The sequence below is a fragment of the Phyllopteryx taeniolatus genome, chromosome 18 (genome assembly GCF_024500385.1).
Source record: "Phyllopteryx taeniolatus isolate TA_2022b chromosome 18, UOR_Ptae_1.2, whole genome shotgun sequence".
NCBI lineage: Eukaryota > Metazoa > Chordata > Actinopteri > Syngnathiformes > Syngnathidae > Phyllopteryx > Phyllopteryx taeniolatus.
In genome coordinates this window covers 9,857,115-9,877,405 of record NC_084519.1, presented here as the reverse complement: position 1 = coordinate 9,877,405, position 20,291 = coordinate 9,857,115, and the positions used below count along the sequence as shown (strand labels likewise).

Genomic DNA, 20,291 nt, shown 5'->3' with positions numbered 1-20,291 from the left:
TTTGGTGAGAATATTGTCACATTAAAAATCAAATATAATAAGCATTCTTACCATAGTCTGTGTTCTCAGGCTCCCAACAATTAGACGGCCAGAAATATGGTGCCTGTGGAAGGGAAAAAAAAAGAGGAGCAAAACGCAGGTGGAAAGCAATCACTACAAACCAGTTGGATATGATTCTGCTAATTGTACTTTTACGATACACTTAAATACCCATATTTTTGTTTTTTATACTTTTATTTATTTTGAAAAGTAGTTCTTCATATTTGGAAATCCATCAGCGACACCGTAAGGGCCAATGACTGATAGGGGCAGGAGAAAAGAATATTTGCCATATGCCACACTGAAGTAGTGGGGCCAAAAGTCATTTCTTTTTGTATAGGGCTCCAAATACCTTGCGATGACACCCATGTTAAATGCTACTGAAGACACGCACGTTTTGGGAAGGCCCACCCAGAGCCTCGACCTAAATCTGCCGAGTGATCTGACGGGGGCTTTACATGGCAGATACAATTTGCCACATTTATTACTTTGACATGTAGGCATTCAGATTTTGTCTTCTATTGTATATCACCAAACCATGCATATGTTGGGGTGTGTGGACTTTTGCTACCCCCTTAATGCCTTAAGGAGAAAATGGCATGAAATGCATTTACTCAGCCAATAAGGCAAACAAACTAGTTTTAGATCTTATTGTGCATCATTGCTGAATCTCACTCAAGAATTGTATTGGCAAAACATGAGCGCAGGTCCAAACTGCACAAAAATGCACTCTTCAAATGTTTGTATGAATCAAAAGTGACGGCCTTTTTAGCAAAGTGAAAACTCGCTGAGATTGCCTTGCGCTACTTTCTGTGCTGAATATTTTCCCTATCTAAATTGAAGCGATTCAAAATAGCTGACTCCAAATCTCCCTGTAAAAGCTGCATCGCGGGGATTTGGAGAGGCGAGGGAACATTGCGGCAGTACAATAAGATGAGAGGCAGTGAAAGGCGCAGGATTCACAATGGGCGAAGCAGAGAAAGAAAGCCGGCACTCAAACAGTAAAGATTCTTCCTACTGTTTTGTTTGGACATTGCGCACACGCTCTTCTTGAAATTATATTTTGGATTTTCTTTACTGGTAGTTTTGCACTCTAAAATGAAATTAACAGTAATTATCCTAATGCAATGACAAGCGGCTCTTATCTCCCTCTTCCTCGGCCCTCGTGTCTTGCCTCGCACTTCGCCGTCGAAGCGAGGTCAAAGAACAGCGACGTTCAACGCTGTCGGCTTGAATTAAATTGCCGAACCAGCGCCAGCGGCGATTCGGCCTTTCCAACGGGTCAAAAGCAAACGAGACGATACTACGCAAAGATCACATTAATCTTTCCTTGTGCTGCTTTTCCTACCGAGGAACACTGTCAAGTTTTTAATTAGGATAAAATGCTGCGGCATAATTAATGCGCGACTTCAATAACGCTGTCGTATTTGCACATCCTGAAAGACGAGGGAACTCATCGGCACTCATTTATCTTCCTTCTGTCCCTGGCTTGACTGGTTTTACTTCCGCAACACAGGCTTTTGGCAGCCACCGACAAAGTCAACTATAACCCAAACCAGCTCTCCTTGTGCGCTTGATGAATATTTGATCAGCTCACCATTCATTTTTAATAAGGTCACTAGCTCCTAACATAGGACCGAGGATGCTGGAAATGGTGGAGAGAGCGTTTCATCACCAGCATGAGATGGTTGTGTAATTCTATGCTAATAATGCTGATCTTCATAGTTAGCTCATTGATTGATTAATTGGGTTAAGGTACTGTAAGTGGCAGCCTGGCAAATATATCTGTCATTATTACAAGTCCATTAAAATCATCTGACAGTTTGAATAAAGCCAAAGGTTGTTTTTTCTTTATATGCATGGAATAGAGAATATAATACTTTGTTCAAATATAGACTTCAACGGAACAAGAGGAGACTTAATATTGAACTTGTTGTAGCTATTCTTCTTTATCTAGGTTGTTTCATTCTCAGGGCATTGAATTGCTCGCAACTGGACTGTTGCGGTTGCCTCTCGTCAGTCCTTCCTCCTCCAGTTGTCTACCTGCACCTCCAACAGGTAGCACTCAAAAATGTGCATAGGATGCTTTGAAAGAGGAATGAGAAAGGCCATCTCCCATTTAAGGTCGAAAGACGTGTAACCTCTCAACAGAGGAGGCGGCTTACGACACCACCGTCCTTTCGTCTATTCCGAAGAGAGTCAATAATTCAGGCTCTAACAATTAACGGCCTCATTTGGCCGTGGCCTACACACTGCGTCACGACAGCTAAAGACAAACGGATCTGATCTGATCTGATCTGTTCTGGTAAATTTCCATGACAAACTGAAATCCTGGAGTGCCTTATTTGTGTCTGTTTTTCTATATCTGTTTGTTAGTCTCTAGTGCAGGGAGGATGACGTAAGACAATGGGACTGTACCACATTTGAGTAATGGTAACTAACAAGTGCAAGTGCATGTAGCCCTACATGCTTTTTTTTCCTGAAATCATTGTAGTTTTTGCATCATTCTGCTAACTAACACTGGTCCATTTCTAATCGGACCACGGCTGGCACACTCGTCCCTCCCCTTCCTGTCCTCTACTGGCCTGCGCTCACCAGAGCTCCAGCACGTCCGTTTTCGCTTCATTGCGTTTTCTGTCACTCTTCAAATGTGAAAGACGCTAGTTACAGATCATTAACACCTGTCAGGAAGAACAATCGCTTCATTATACGACATCCAAGATGGGCGTCTGTGTATGAACAAGTGTACCGTGCTCAAGCCCACCTCTTCCAACTGTCTCAGGGCCAGGAAAGGGTACTATGTACTTGAGCAAGGCATGATGCATTCACACTAATCAAACAATCCAAACTTTTGAGTGTCAAGTGTTTTTAAGTAGAGCAGGGACTGCCTAGCGTAAATGCCCAAAAATAATAAACAAAACACAACAACTAAGGCGTGAGCAATATAACACCACTGGCCTTTCTGTTTTCACTCTCAGAAATTACACTGAAAATGTCCTGATTACTTAGACTTCCTGTTAGCAAACAAAGTTTAACCTGTACTAATTCAGTATGCGTTGACGCTCGTGCTTACCTGAAAACGATAGAAGGTGCCATCGTCCTTGAGGGAGAGGACGTGGTCGGAGATGGGGAAGAAGTAGCCCTGTGCGGCAATCAGGCTTCCAATGTGCATGGCCTCGGCTGGGGAAGAAGTGATAAACCGGGCATATGGATCACACCAGCTTCCGCAACATGAGTGAGCCTTGAGGTATTTGCAGTCAAGTATGCAACTGGGATGGGTGTGCAATCAAATCAGGATGATAACTTAAGTTGGAGAACAGTCAGTACAAAAAAAGTTTATCCTTGATTAAACTTCTCTAGCCTGGAGAATCTAACCTATAGCGAGACGATAACTTCCATTCCTGATGCAGTGACTCAGTGTCCAGGCTGTGGGCTTCCACAATAAAAACAGCTCTCCCACCACCGTGCCTGAGGCTCTGATAGTGTTTATATTTGGCCACATACTGCCAAAACCATATTTTCCTTTAAGTAACTAGCGAAAGCGCCTTAAACCCCAAACTGTAGCATGCAAGTCAAAGCGAAAAATCGGGTCACTCGTATCCAGAGTTGGGTAGTAACGCATTACATTTACTCAAGTAACATTTTGGATAAATTGTACTTGTCAGAGTAGTTTGAATGCACCATACTTTTTACTTTTACTTGAGTATGTTAAGACGATTAGATACTTTTACTCCATTACAATGATCGACATGCCGCTCGCTACTTTTAGTTATTCATTATTGCGTGCGATCTATTTTCGAACTTCATCTTCGACGTCCGCATAGGGCGCTGTTGCGGCAGTCTCACCTGATCACTAGTGTCATTTGACTTCAGTTCACCAATCAGACTGCACAAGGCAGTCACATGACCGCAGGCAAAGCCTTCACGGGCCAATCAAAGTGACTCAATTTGGGGGGGGGGGAAACAGCCGCACGAGTGTTTACTTTACAGACTTCAAAAAACAACAGCTTTGTCATGCAGCTCTTAAATTGAGAGTGCCCAAACATGGAAATTTCAGCCCACTTCTAACTTGAGAAAAGACCTTGCGGTGAGTTAAAGATGTTTCTGTTGTTTTGGCAGTGTATCTGGCAACATTAGCCCTATTTTATGGTCATAAGTCACTGTAGAACATGCTTCTTGCGGATATGTGCCATACTGAAAATCTTATGTCTCGCGCGCAGGCACGCATGCACGCACGCACGCACACACACACACACACACACACACACACACACACACACGAACACGCTATCAATAAATCTGTTCAGCAAACAGCTTCTTCATTCAGTCATTTAAGTGAATAAAGCAAATAATGTTTCTGTAGGGCCCAATGCATGTGTTGTAGGTTTCTGGGCACTTAAAATTTGTAATGGTGGCAGGTGTGTGTGGACTTCCAAATATTATTAATTTTTGTTTTATTTGACGTTCATGCTCTGATTTAAAAAAAAAAAAAACTGAAGTTAATCACCAGTTATTCTTGAGTAGTTTTTTTCATTGAAGACTTTCTTACTCAAGTAAATATTTGGAGGACTACTTTTTACTGGAGTCATATTATTCTAAAGTTACAGTACTCTTATTTGAGTACAATATTTGGCCACTCTACCCACCTCTGCTCATATCTCAAGGCCGTATTGAAAGCACGACTGTACTGTACATCCAGTTAGTTTCTTGAATCCAAATAATAATCTTGTTTCTATTCCTACGGAAAACATACCTGGATCTTCAATAGCCAGGTTCTTCATCATCCACTGAACAATGTCTGTACCTGTGTCAGATCAGACACATTTTATTTTGCAAAGAGATCATCATAAAATTGCAAAGAGATCATCATAAAAATACTGTATTGACTCTTACGACCACTGAGAATGTGTCAAGATGAAGACAAAACAAGATATATTGTTGAAGAAAAAAAAAATATATATATATATATAAAAGACATTTCTGCAGACGTGTACTACTTAATATTGGCTATTTTTCCCCACATGTCATGTATTACCTCTCTTTTCCCTCTACCAGCTCTCTCTGTGTTCCCCGGGGGAGCTGCTGGTAAATTCTCCATCATTTATTACTTTCATCGCCCTAGGCACCCATCTGAAAACGATTGCGCACCTCCATTCACGACTGTAGTAAATGCTAGTTTATTGATATGATCTGCTCGTGGTCATGCATTTTCCATATGTGGATTGAGTCAGACAAAAAGAGGAATGTTATTGGCTTTGTGCCGTCGCCATTTGTTGGTGGGGTGTCTCAGACTCATTGCCACCCCGCTGCTGCACATTTATCGCTTGGCACCGGTACAAGCCACATCGTGCATTCTTGAACAATGTTTGACAATTCTTCTGCTTTGAATGTTTGATTCTTTTTTGGAATTGAATGCAGTTCTAACACACACCAGCGAGGACATTCGTATTGCACTTCAATCACAAAGCAGTGAATGTGTGAAATTAAGGGTTTTCAATAAAATGGTCTCCATCCAAAATCTACAGAGTCCATTACTTTTTGCCACTTCATTTATGATTGCCTCATTTATGATTGAGCCCTAATAATTCTACCTCGCAACAAGTGGCATTGCAAATACTGTACATGCCATGAATCTGAGCCATCTGGTTGGTTGATACATAACGTATCCAGCATGTTTCATACTTGGGACTTCTGCTAAAAAGGTGGTGTCGGTTATGATCATGTTATGCTCAGAGCAAAGAGTAGCTAGTCTCAATTTGGTCTGCATTCACCCGGCCAATTCATCTCTACCAAGCACTCCGCTCCATATATCCTCCTGTCCCAATCTGGCATTCAGATACCCAAGCAAAAAGATTTTGTCAATGACGGGAATCCAGCGTAGGGTTTTATCCGGTGACTGGTAGAATGAATGGTTGGCATCAGCCTCAAATTGCAGTGTGCATAAGCACTAAGAAGTGTGGTGAAGTGATGCTTTACAGGGGGAATACAGAAGGTCATTAGTCTCGGGTGTTTCATTGAGTCTTGGTAGAAGTGTGTTTTTGATGGCCAGTCCCACATCGTGCAGATGTTGTTGCCCTTCTGAAGGGTAACCACTCCAGAAGAACGCTTCCTGCATTAGGGAGCCTTCATTTGGGAGCCTGGTCTCACTCAGGGCAGCAATGTTGATTTTGGAGAGCCTCAGCTCAGCAGCAACCAAAGCTGTTCTCCTGTGGGACCTATCAGTGTTGCCAGATGAGTCCAGGAGAGTCCGTACATTCTATGCTGCCAGTTTCAAGTTGGATGATTTCCTTTCAATGCGACCGCGGAAATGGAATCGGACGGTGTAGTATCCTCTCCCTTTTACGTGTTGACATGGTTGGACGACTATTGATGTGCCACTCAATCCAATCAAGCAGGTTCTATTCATCAGTTTAACCTTTTCATGTATTCATTTCGATTGATTAATTACAGTAAAAAGAAGGAAAAAAAAGTTTGAAAAATGCGCTAAATATTTTCTATTTTCTTTCTTGGCGTTCGTAACTTTCTCAATTGGTGTGACTTCCTGGCACACCAATAACAGAAACTTTTACTCGGGAGGGTGAGAGGATATAAGGGAGTTCAGTCAGTCAAGTGTCCATGTTTTTTTTTGTATGTATTGAAACAACTTGCACACTAAGATACACTTAATTCCTTCATACCTAGTGCTACTGCTGCTTCACACACTTTCACCCCTTAAACGGACTGCACACGCACGGCCCCACAACAAGAGATTGTTTCTGTTTTTTGGCTTTGTTTCTTAAAACGTCGCTCACTTTGTCCAATTAATAAGTACATTTGTGTCTCACCCCCACTACTTTTCAGACTTTTCTGCAGCATTAACCCCCTCACAAGACTCACCCAACAATTTACCTGTGACAACGCTGGGGATTTTGGTCATGAAGCTTTTCACCGTCCTGATGGGAACACCCTGCGCCTCATCCTGGAGGAGAGTCACAATGTCTTCAATCTGCAGATGATGATAAACAAGAAAGAGGGAAATGAGTGTGTGTGTCTGTTTTTCTATTCACTCCCAATAGGTAAGTGACTTCTTGCACAGTATGTTGTTGCAACATTCAATGTTGATGTTTCAACTGAATCAATTACTATAAAGACAGTGCACTATTCGGCTGCAAGACAGCAGAGGTGCTTCTCTATGAAATCGTAACTAGTTTGCGGTCTAAAGAAGGGCAAAATTACATCCGCTATCGGAAGTTGACCTACATTGAAACAGGCGTAGAGACAAGAATTCACAACTATTACAGAGAGAATATCTCCCTTCTTATCAAACAAAACTAACCCCCCAAAAAATTAATTAAAAAAATCAATACATGATAAGTCATGGATTCATTAATGTTCCCCATAGTGGATCCAAAGTATATACTCAATTTCACATTCTTAGTTATCCATGATATGTGCAAAATTAATTTGATGTGTTTTACAAGGAGTACACTACTGAGAGAAGCATTAAATATTTAACAAGGTGGAACAAAACAGCTTGTTATGGACTTTTAGTAAAATTATGCAGAAACAGATCAAGTGTTCCGATTGGAGTGTGATTTTTTTTTTATTTCATTTTTTATTTTATTTTCTCTGCACAGATGCTTTTTTTCCCCCTTTTCACTGGTTTCAGAGTGGGATGTGGGACGTTGGTTGCTTTGGATACATGGGAAAAAAAAGAAGAAGAAGAAGAAGAAGAAGAAGAAAGCATTGGACGCACACGTTTTTCTCTCTTTTTTTCCCCAGAACAGAACAAAACTGAAGGATCCCCTTAAGTGAGTATTTTTAGCACAAGGACGAAAATACAATGCACACAATCAAGCATGTATAGCCTACTGTACTGCACAAAACATGTCCTTTCATTTTCAGACCCTTTCAACTACACATCGAGAAATGTCTGAGCAAGTTGACAGGAATACAGGCAAGCACTCTGTGCCAAATGTTTCACAACACAATCCTGAATGTGTGTTACAAAGAAAATATAGAATACAAATGCATTTAGAAACATTTCAGGCATAGTCAACAATTTTAGATACTCACTCATGCGACAGCGAAAAATCAACTACAAAGGGCTGCAATACGCATGCCAAACCAGTAGTTGGCGATGGCACAGAAACACTACTTGCCTGTGCACCAACTACTTGTTAACACGCCTCGTATCAAAAACTGTTCTTTCAATACCCTTTATCTGGTTATACGAGTGTAGAATTTAACTACGACTTCTACTATGCAAGTAATGCAATTCTGGACACATTAGCAGTAAATACATGTAAATCTTGTTCACCGCTTTACACCTTAAATGCAACAACGGCACTGTGGTCGGCCATATTTGTTTTGGGTGTACGTCCACACTATATTAGCGTTTACAAAAACATTCACATCTGCATCGTCGTGGAAACAAATAGTCAAAAAGACACAATTTGTATCTTTTCAGCTAACAAAATGTGTTCTGTAAGCAACCCTTGAGATTTATCTATAGACACCTCACCTCAAAATTGTAACATTTTTTAATGCTAGAATCCAGTGCTTTAGAGCTAGCCTCATCATTACTCTTAGAAACAAACCCCATATTGTTTGCAATATTGCCTTGAAAATTCTTCTTATCAATTTCGACATGGTCAGCCTGTAACAACAGCTCCAAGAGTGGTACTAATGCTGCATTTTTGCTGCATTCACAAAAAACAAGTAGTCTGAGATTATTCCGAAGTAATGATAACTTGTGTAAATTTCCAAAACTGGCGACAGAAATAAAAACCATGGCCATTTACATCCAGCACAGATGTTTACAGCCCCTGTGGAAATGTCAAGTGACAAGCCTTTTATTTGCAGCGACATGGTCATCAGACTGCGTGTCATCTTTGTTCAGAGAACACAGCCTGGCTGCCTGCCATTGGCTGCTGAACATTCCAATCAACATCACGATACGATTCTAACAAGACGTTGATGGCGCTCGGGGGCAGCTAGCCGAATGCCATCTTACTATCAATTCCCACTCCTCATTGAAAAAAACAAATAAATAAATAATAAGAATAATTTAGAACTGATTTTTGTTGGACTTAAAAATACCTCTACTCTCGTTGTTGTTGCTTGCTCGAAAACTATTTTGGCCATTTATTCCATGGGAGAAAAAAAGACTACACAATCAACTAACCTAAACATAAAACAATAATTGCGAATGTGATTCGGGGCTTGATGAGTGGGTGCAGATTTCAAACAATCAGCTGTATTTAACACCCTGTAGGCCACAGTATAAAGTCAGAATATTGCAAGAACAAATCATCACATCCTGGCCATCTGCCATTGGGTACCGCACATCCTCACGAGTGAAGCACAAAAACACTGATCAGTCCCTCCAGAGCAGTGATTTCCAACCACGGTGACATGAAATTAACAAATTTCACCTATTTGGTCCAAAAGTTCTAAATTTACTACAAATATTTTATGTCAATCTACCGATGCCTGCGACATTAAGTGACAGGCCCAACAATTAAACGCTCTTCCGCTAGTTAACAGAAGGTACAATCAAGTTGTCTATTCACCTGTTGCACTTCATACAACAGAATTTCAGCATTGTGTTCAACTAAACAGGCAAATATTTCACTCTTTGTCAGTAAATTAGATGAGATCATCATTCTTATTTTTACTGTAAAATTATAACTTTATTCTTGTAATATTTCAACATCATGCAACATCAAAATTCTATGAAATGAAACCGACTATTCTCATAACTGCATCAATTTTTCATGAATATGCTATTTGCTCTACCAGTTTGGCCTTCATACTTTTAGTAGTCAAATACTGTGCCTAACTTGTCATTGCAAGGTCATTTTTAGACTGTTTTATAAAGCAGTCTTACCTTTTGTATGAAGGATGTTCTAAAAGTTTGCATCAGTCACACTAAGCCACAGGAATCCCTCCCGGCAATTGCACTTGGCTGTTTTTGATAGAAGAGACTGAACACACCACTGTGGCTTTATCGAAGGCAGGTAGACGTCGTGCTGAGAGAAAATGTCAGCGCGCACCCTCGGGGTATCTGTTCAGATATACATGGCTAACAGATTTTGACAGAAGAGATCACAAAATAGTAACGCTAATATTGAAAGGCTAACTGGAGGCCATCTGCTTATGTAACCACATTTTTAGGATTGGAATATTGTTTCTCTGATTTGGCCTTGTTTCATATTCCTCCGAAGATGAAGCAATGTTCCTCACGCGCATCTCGACTTGCACTCTTGCAAAATTACTAAGTCAGCATATTTCCAGGTTTTTCATTATACCATTGTATTATCATAGTTACTTCGGAGGTTGTTGGGTTTTTTTACCTTTGTGTAGCTATTTCTAAAGCTTGTGACCACCAGGTCAAGTGGGAGACTGCGAAAGGCTGAGAAGGTCTTGAGAATTCAAAATAGCACACTTAGCTTTACATCTCTGCAAGGTTGAGTTCATTTTCAGGGTAGAGGAAGTATGCAATCTAACTAGTTGAAGAGACATTTCACTGATTTGGAGCTCCTCCAATTGCTGCTTCATTTGCATCACCGACTTGGGCTCCTACACAGTCAAGTGCTGAGACACTGATTGCCTGCTCCTCTGTGTCTAAAGTGGCAATCGCACCCTGATTAGAAGTCAAGATACCGGACTCAGAGAACTTTAAAGTTGTATCTACTTTTATCCATATGTGCCCTACAATTGACTGGTGACAAGACCTGGGTATAACCCGCCTCCCACCCAAAGTCAGCTGGGACAGGCTCCAGTTCATTCACAACCATGAGGACAAGCACTATTAGACCAATGGATGGATGGATGGATAGAAATTGCTAATGTGATCCAGTCGCATATTTCACTCCGATTGTGACACGGAATAACTATTTTCTAACAGTCAGACAGCAGCGTGTCTTGCTTTTTGAGGCAGTTTGGCATATTCCTGATACTAATTCAACCACTAATGTGATTTAATGCTTGATGTGTTTGTGTTTAACAGAGAGGATGCAGAGCTCATTAAGCAAACAGCTGCATTTAACCCCCCACAGGGGAGAGGATGGAGTCATAGAATTCCAAAAAACAAATGATCACATCCTGGCCATCCGCTATTGGCTATTGCACATCACCGATTGTAAAGTACAAAAAAAAGCGAGTCGCTCTCTCAAGAGCAGCATTTCCCAAACACCCCATAAACCCAATAAAACTGTGTCGTATTTGTTTTTCACGATATGCTTATTTTCCCGTTAGTTTGGCCCTCAAATACCTTGACAGTCATTGCAAGGTATGTTTAAACCGTACCTTTGTTTGTGAGTTTCATAAAGCAGCAAAAGTTCGAATGCATGAAGCTTTTATCGGCTACTGCTGCGCTTGTCAGGTGGATGCAGTAGTTGTATTCAGTCTCTTTTATAAAAATGTTTTTAGAAGCAAAATTAGACATGTCTGTATTAGACACTAATCCGCAGGAATCACTCCTGACCCTGAAACAATGGCAATTAGCCTTTGCTGTTTTTGATAGAAGTGAGTGACAAGACCACTGGGGCTTTATTGAAGGCGTCCTGCTGAGAGAAAATGACAGCGCGGACCCCTGGAGGGGCATGTATGTCTGCTCAGCCAGATCTTGACATAAAAGAATTACAAAATAGTAACGCTAACATTGCAAAGCAAACTGCAGGCCACCTGTTTATGTATCCATCCATTTCTTCGCTTATCTGGGGCCAGGTCACGGGGGCAGCAACTTAAACAGGGAAGCCCAAACTTCCCTCTCCCTGGCCACTTCCGGGGGGATCCCGAGACGTTCCCAGACCAGTTGGGAGACAGTCTCTCTAACATGTCCTAGGTCGTCCCCGGGAAAACTTCAGCATGACAGCATGCATTATGAACAGATCCTCGAGCCAGCTTATCTGGCTCCGTTCCTTTACTCGGAGCCTCTCCCGGAACACCGAGCTTCTCAGCCTCTCTCTAAAGGAGAGCTCGGACACCACGCGGAGTAAACGCATTTCGGCCGCTTGTCTGTGATCTTGTTTTTGCGGCATCGTGACCTCAGGTGAGTGCGGGAACGTCGATCGACCTGTAAATTCGCCTTCGCCTTTTGGATAAATTCTACGATAGACCGATGCGGAGTCCGCGTCACTGCCGACGCTGCGCCAACCGGCCCGTCGATCTCTCGTACCGTTCTTCCCTCACTCGGGAGCAAGACCGCAAGATACTTAAACTCCTCCACTTGGGGAAGGATCTCATTCCCGTCTCAGAAGCGGCACTCCACCCTTTTCCAACTGAGGACCATGGTCTCAGATTTGGAGGTGCTGATTCTCATCCAAACCGCTTCACACTCTGCTGCGAACCGCTCCAGCGTGGGTGGAAGATTGCGGCTTGATGAACCACCACCATCTGCAAAAAGCATAGACGTAATACTGAGGCCACCAAACCGGACCCCCTCAACACCTCGGTTGCGCCTAGAATTTCTGTTCATAAAGGTGATGAACAGAACCGGAGAGAAAGGGCAGCATTGGTTGAGTCCAAGCCTCACTCGAAACGAACCCAACTTACTACTAACAATGCGACCCAAACTCAACCACTGGTACGCGAGCCCAAACGTCGATACACGAGACCACTACTGACAATTGGGCCATCCAATTTGCCATCATTTGCTTCCTGCACCACGTGTACGTGGCTCCACACAACAGAGACACTTCAGGGAACGTTGACTGTTTATTACATTAGCTCGACCACAAGCTAGTGTCCGGTTGTCTAGTGTGGGTCTACATAACAGAGACACTTCAGGGAAACTTAAGCGTTTATCAAACACAGCAGCACACATTTTTCAGAGCAGCCTGTGCCTCACACAGGCACATATTCACGATTTTTGGAGTCTCATTTTATATACTTTATTCATTCAAATTTGGCAGGCTTGTCATCGACACTGTTCTCTGTGATCTGCCAAATTCATGAAACATGTTTATTTTCACTTTCCAAGGCCAATATTACACAAAAGACTTTAGTATTACTGTATATACAATGTAGCTTTCTCATTTGGAATTCATTGAGCAGGGGTGCTGAGTGGTGCAACATTTTGGTTTCTGAAGCCCTGGCGAATGATTGGAAATCTTATTTATTTTATTATTATTGTTTTTTTCTTATTTTATTCTCTAATCCCCAAAACGACAAATACAACAGGAAAAGTAGAAAAACTATGGCATGTCGCGATCGTAATGAAAAGTTGGTGGGTGTAAAAATAATCAACTCCTAAATGCTCTTATAAAGATGACTCAAGGAAGTTGTTTTTACTTTGAGGCATTTTTGAAGTTTCACTGTGAGTGTGCTGCATATTAATAAACATTCACACAAAATACTAAGTGTCAAATCACAAGAGATTTTTGTTTTTGGGAAGAACATTATCAGCTCGTTATTATCAGGAGTCATGCAAGAGATCGTCTAATTTGTATTTCCACGACGTTTTGCGTTTCCCCACTCCAAAGGGAATATTCCCTGTCGCCCAATCAAATGACAACACCATGTCTAGCTCCATTACTGTACTGTACCATTACAGCCAGTACATTATTACTAAGAGTATTAACAGTACACTGGCTCAAGTGATGTCAGTTTGGCCATGGTAAGGACATCAATTTTACTGAAGGGGAGACAAAGGCAACAAGAAAACAGATGGCTAAAGCAACAAGGAGACTGCAGTATAATACTGCAGCAGCACGGCTAAAGCACAGCAACAGCCTAAGCTGTAATCATGTCTTTATTTGTATCATTTATAATTACAACTTTATTCTCCTACAATTTTGAGTTTCTTCTCATATGACTATTCTCCTACAATTGTAATTTGTTTCCACCAAAATATTCAGACTCTCTCATCATCAAGTAGTTTTCTTGTAAACATGACAACCACATGCAATGCTATTACAGTTTCGGTCGGACACTGTAAAAACCTATGAAAATGATCACTTAAGAAATTGTGGGGAAAGACTGCATAATCATTTCCCCTCAATTCTCTGGTTTGTATAATTTTACATACTGGACACAGGTATTTTTATTCAACTGAAAATCTAATGACGGTAGTAAGATCATCACTATGACAACCATAAAAGGTCAAAGAGCGCGCAAGCGTGTGTGTTTTCACAGGAACACAATGACACACAGTCTGAAACTCAAACATACACGGCAAATGAATTGCCACTCATCCAGAGGGGGCGTAATGACTCACAGCGGAGATGCTGGACGGTCTTCCTGCAGCAAATACACGTTTATGTGTGAAGGTCAGATTCGTGGCCCGGCTGACAGTTACGATGACGATGAGTCTTACTGGTTTCAGGCCAGCGCGCCCGGCAGCAGGGGGATGTGACTGTTAATAGAAGTGTAATGACAACAGGATGGCTTCTGCACACTTGACTGCCAGTGCAGCGCTGCCTGACAAGCAAGGCGAGATGGACCCAGAAAAATTGATGAGACCAGTCGCAACTTTCTGACCGCTAAATAAGTTTATGTCTCTCTAAAATAAATGGCTTGTTGTTTTTTTCCTCCCTACACAGCCAATGAAAAGATGAACTACCATCATAAAATTGGTATGGAAGCAACCCCTTCGAACAGGGGTGTCAAACTCATTTTTGTCTCGGGCCACATTGTAGTTTTTGATTTCCCTCAGAGGGCCGTTAGAACAGTGAAATGTGTTACCACCAAATCATATTATTACCATTATGCAACAAAATTGAGGGATAACTAGTTTTGAAATCAGAAGACAAGGATAATAAGTTTGTTCAAGTATTATTTAAGTTAATGTAGAAGAAGGTTTTGGCCACAGAAATAAACATTATTGTTTATTATTATGACAATTTGGATATAGATTTGAGCAAAAATCACAGAAGTTGACGAGCATGATTTGCTTTCGCCGGCCACATAAAATGATGTGGCGGGCCGCATCTGGCCCCCGGGCCTTGAGTTTGACACCATGCCTTAGAACAACTACAATGTTTACTCTGACTAAGAGGTGTGCTCTTTCCAGTTTATTTTCCAACGGCAACGTATTAAACTTCTAAAAATTGTAATGTATGAATCTACGATTTCTAAAAATGTATATTTCTTTCAGGCATAGCAATAAAAGAGAAACAACATTTTAGGGAAGCCAAAGATTTGAAAACCTACACGAGCACAAGGAGAATATGCAAACTCCAAACATGAAGGCCTGAGTTGAGATTTGAACCCAGGACCTCAGAACTGTGACACAGACTTGCTGACCACGACCTCGCCGTGCTGTCTGCTATGCAGAATTTGTTAGTTTTTCAAATTACGTGCGCCCTCGAGCCAATTAAAAAGTGGTGCTACGATCATGTTTCAAAGACAACTTGAAGCCGAGGCATCTGCCGCCGCACGCAAAAGATAAAGGGCAGGGAGAGCTGGCAGGAATAGGAAGTCCGACAGACGCACACAAAGGGGGAAAACAACACAATAGAGATTACTAGATCAGCTTTTACGCAGACGAATCACTATTTTGTAGCAACAAGAAACAAGCTTATTTCAACACAGCGCCATCTGGTGGGGCAATGCCCAATGCAAAATCACAACTGGACATATTGATTATGTTCAAGGCTGGATATGTCAGTGATTGTAACTGTATCATATGTTAGTGTTTTTTTCGTAAAATTGTTGATTATACGATTGGTAGTAGGTCCAACAACTTTTAATTCAGACAACATTAATGCGGAAAATGTGGTCTGAAAGTGGAAAAAAACAAACAACACAAAGCAATTTGGACATCAATGAGTGTGAATTACATTGACATTATTATTAATAACTATTCTAAAATGGTACTTGAAACACGGCCTGTACATCGTTTCCAGTTTTGTGATCTGGATCGGATTAATTTCCATAATTTCTTAGTTAAAGAGCCTCCTGTAAGGAATTCTATTCCACTTCTGAGGATAACAGCATACTGCATGCGTCTATTTAATGCAGCATATTTTCCTCAATGGTCTTCCCCATCCATCATTCCATATGTGCTGTCACACAGCCAAACAATGCCTTACTTTCTGACACTGAATGAATTCTGAATCCATGGCAGGCTGTTGGCAGCCAGCCTTGCGAGGCAGCTTATTACTGCCTTGTCAAGTCAAAGTTGGTGTCCAATGGCTTTTCTTAATTCCACGTTTCTCTCACAGGGCCTGCCGTTGTCCAACTCAGTGCTTCCCATTAAGTTAGAAGGCACATGTGCCATATGTTATGATGCAGTCCTAAGTCCCAAAATGTTGGCAATTCAATCTGTGATTTAAAAGAAGTTGAATTTCTGTCAGTTGGATTTCATGGCCTTTGCTTTTTATGGTTGTTTTTTTGCGAGACATTGGGGGAAAAAAATAAGGGACAGCCTTAAAAAGAGGTGCAAAGACGGAAGAACAAACAGGAAGTGAAGTAAGCATACATTTACAGCAAGACTCCAGCATCACTGTACGGAATGACAAAATGACAGTCATCTTTTGACAATGTTAACTGTTTACATTTTACTGTGTTTTGCATTTTTGTAATTAACTTATTTTGACACTGTAAAAGTGAGCTGCGCGTTTTGCAAAGGCACATATTACAGTCGTCATAAATTAAGTGTAACAGTGGACCCCGGCACACTCACGGTTCGACACCCGGAGATTCTCACCTGCTTGTGGATGTTTGTTTTTTTTCAATTTTTTATAATTTCTTTTAATTATTATTATTATTTGGGGGGGGTAACCAACACCCAAGACGCTTATCGGCTGTTTCTACCTGCTTAGTCAAGATTTTGGGGGTTAGAGGCAAAAAGTAAAGAAAAAGATTTTCATTGTAATTATGTCGGGCGTCAATTATCCTCAGATTTTTGCTGTTCGCAGTCTGACTTCAGTGCAGGCGGCGTGGCTTCAGTTCCCACTCTGTAATGGGAGTGTGAATGGTTTTCTGCCTTTATATGTGCTCTGTGATTGACTGGCGACCAGTCCAGGGAGTATTCAGCTGCAATAAACTCCAGCTCCCCATTCAAAATCAGCTATAGCAGTGAAAATATAAAAAGTGAAATAATAAAACTGTTAAATTGATTTTCGAGCCATGTGGGTCAGTTGCATTAGACCCTGCTGAAGGTAATAATATCCAAACAAGTTGGATTCCACAACATTTCAATCAACTAAGTATTGTATTTTTAAGCACTCAGTCTGAATTTATATTAAAAATAGGTCAGAGAGCTCATTTAAAGTTGTGGATTGCCATCTGGCCCAGAGCCGACCAGCCAAAGAGAACAAGAATATGAATTGAGGGCAAACATTCCCACAGCAATAATCGATTGAGACATGTTTTCATTGCTCCCAGCGGCGAGGGGCATCGTAACATTGCTGACCTGGCGTCTCAAAGTCATCCGCATACCTGGCACAATGCGAGTAATCATCACGGCAGGAGGCTGATTATTTGTTCTCTTCCATCCGTGTTCACTCGCTGGAGTCGAGCCATCCATTTTGCCCACAGCAAAGTGTGTCATTACCGGGAAATCAAATAACATTTTGAAAGCGTGTTCCCTTAATGAAACCAACACCCGAGATGAATCTTTCCATCTTCATTTATTATAATTATCTCAGCCACTGTGACGTCCAGGTTTCTTGTTCAGCTTCCTCGAGTCTCGCTTTAAGACAGGAACCTCCAAGTTGGAATGCAATCTGTTCCGAGACACTGCTTGACCTCCATTTGATTGGTTTTCGAACTAAATAAGAAAATAATCTCTCTCGAGGCCAACTGTTATAAAACCTTGATTAAGCGCGAATGCATTTTATAAATAACATTTAAACAGCAGGATGGTATAGCGGCAAGCTTTACAGTTTGGGTTTTGGGGTTCGAATCTCAGCTGCGGACTTCCTGTTTGCATGTTCTCTCTGTGCTTATGTGGGTTTTCTCAGGGTACACAGGATTCCCCCCCCCAAAAAAATGCATGTTGGGTTAAATGAAGACTGTAAATTGTCCATAGGTGTGAGTGATTGTCTATGGCAATCAATTGGGAGCTCAACTACTCTCATTTTTGTTTTGTTTTAATCTACAGAACATACTTAAACCTATTTGCCAAAAAAAAAAAAAAATGCACATTATCTGCTTTTTTTTTTTTCTCTCTCTCTCCGTAACATCCTTAGATGTTGCTGACTTGACAGCGGCCGGTTTGATAGCGAACGGCAGTGTGATGTTGCAATTCCAAACAGTTTTAGGGGCAGGCATTGATTATTTGCACATTTTCTGTTTTCCAAATGTGTCGAGCTTGGCGACAACTTTAATATCCTAGAATAGCAAAGGTTCTCTGTTGTTGTTCCCCAATCTTAAAGCTAAATATCGGTTTTATGAGGTGCTTGGTTCGACCTCTGAAGTTTTGTGCGGTGTAAAAGGCGTATTTTACCAGAAACTGTTTGCAGGTCTATTGTGCCATATGGAAGATGTTGCTGACTGAACCATATCAGTATTCTTTAGCATTAATAAAGTCAAGGCAATGAGAGGGTTTCGATGTCCTTGAACCAAGTTCCCTGTGCCCCCATTACAGGAAGTAGTTCATAGGAATCTTCAGGGAGGACAAAGATGGAAGGAGCAGGCCTGAGGCCCACTTTTGAGACTTCAATTAGCCTCTGAAGGAACAACTCTTTGGTTTCCCCCTTTTCTGTCTTTTCTTCTCCTGATCTTTTTCATCTTGTTATACAGATCCGCGAAGACTATTGAAGATGTACTGTAAAATGAGGAAATCACTGCAATCGAAAGAGTTCTGCAGCTCTCAAAAACTCCACACATGTTCATTAAGATTTAAATCACTTCAGTATTGTCTAATGGTTAGTTCATGGCCTTTTTTTTTTTTTTTTTTTGTTTGACGGATCTGCAGGTGAGATGAAGCTATCTGACATTAGGCGGCACATTTCAATCCAGGATGCCTTGATAGTCTTGATATTCTCCCAAAAATACGAATTTAAGGGTATCATTATTTTTGTTCACTAATTCAGCATACATTTCCATGGATGATAGATTTTGGTGTGGATTAACTAGACTGAGTCCTGACCTCAACCCGACAGAAATTGGAGCGGAGACTGAGAGCCACGCAGGCCTCATCGGCCAACATCAGGCACGTCATCGTCGTCGTCATACAGTATGAAAGCCTAAGAATCAAGAATGGGATGTCATCTTCATTTCATATGCAAGACAAGGCACATGAGCGAATACTTCTGGCAATACAGTTTATATCGGGTTTTTTTTGTGTGCGGGTGGGTGGTTTCTAGACAGTAGATTTACATTTTTAGCTATTCTCTATTCTTGTTGGTATGAAGGCTCAAAGGTCACTGTGTCAGATACTGTCGTCTCTCCAGCACACTGTGCAGCTCAGCCAAGAGTTACATCCTCTGAGGTCCAATTAGAGTGGAGCTGTGTGAGCTCCATTTACATCTACCTTTCTGAAATACAACTGCTACAACACCTGACACAGAGGATTGATTCCCCCTTCATCCCAAAGGGCTTTAAGTGCACCAAGGCGTACTAAAAAGAATTGATGACTTTGCTTATTTGCTGTTTGACCTTTGAGATGGGGACTGGAGAGTTCATGCGTTAAAGCCCACAGCCAAACAAGCAATTCGTTATGCATTATTGTATTGCAGTATTCTGTTCTATATTGAGTTTGCTGGGTTTATGGTGATATTATTAGAGGATTAGCAAGTAATAAATGTCATACGAAAATGAAACTTTCTTTGGCTTGTGAGATATTAAAGTATGATCTTATGAAGTTTAACTGCATCTTTCACAACCAGGGGGAAGAAAAAAAAAACATGGATCCCAGTGTAATGAATACTGAAGGCTGTGATTTAAAGCCCTTTAAAGAGGCTTTGAAACTGTATCTTGCACCCTGGTATTAATAAATACATCATGCCATCAGGCTGGCATGATGTATTTATTAATTTGGCCAAAATATGTCAATTCATTTATTAGTTGGACCACTTTGATAAAGGATCAAGACAGAGTGCTGCGGGGCAAATTTGCTCTTAAAGCTCATCAAGCATCTCCAAATTTAGACATCAATACTTTAAAAGCAATGCAGGAATTAATAGATCAATACATCACCAGAAACCCAAGTAGGTGACAAAATAAGTCAACGTGTACACAGGAATGGCTGGCTCAGCAGTTTTCCAGCTTCATTCTCATGCGCGCACATACTTTAGGCTAATAGTGCTTATTTGTACAACAGCGCATAAGCTTGGATAAACAAGTACGAAACACTGGAACGCTTCAAAATGGTCCCA

General features: G+C 41.2%; 1 protein-coding gene across 4 annotated transcripts in view; it reads right to left on the bottom strand.

The window, feature by feature from the left end:
* Positions 1 to 20,291, bottom strand: part of rgs6 (regulator of G protein signaling 6) — a 65,800-nt gene that overhangs the window by 14,771 nt on the left and 30,738 nt on the right. For 3 of the 4 annotated variants that reach the window (XM_061753383.1, XM_061753382.1, XM_061753384.1), the window contains 4 exons: positions 6,928 to 7,024; positions 4,793 to 4,843; positions 3,113 to 3,219; positions 52 to 103 (listed from right to left, as the gene is read on the bottom strand). In XM_061753383.1, coding sequence (XP_061609367.1) covers positions 52 to 103; positions 3,113 to 3,219; positions 4,793 to 4,843; positions 6,928 to 7,024 — 307 coding nt within the window. Of the gene's footprint in view, positions 1 to 51; positions 104 to 3,112; positions 3,220 to 4,792; positions 4,844 to 6,927; positions 7,025 to 9,910; positions 9,959 to 20,291 lie in introns of those variants that run through there. The other variant, XM_061753385.1, reaches the window with a different exon arrangement.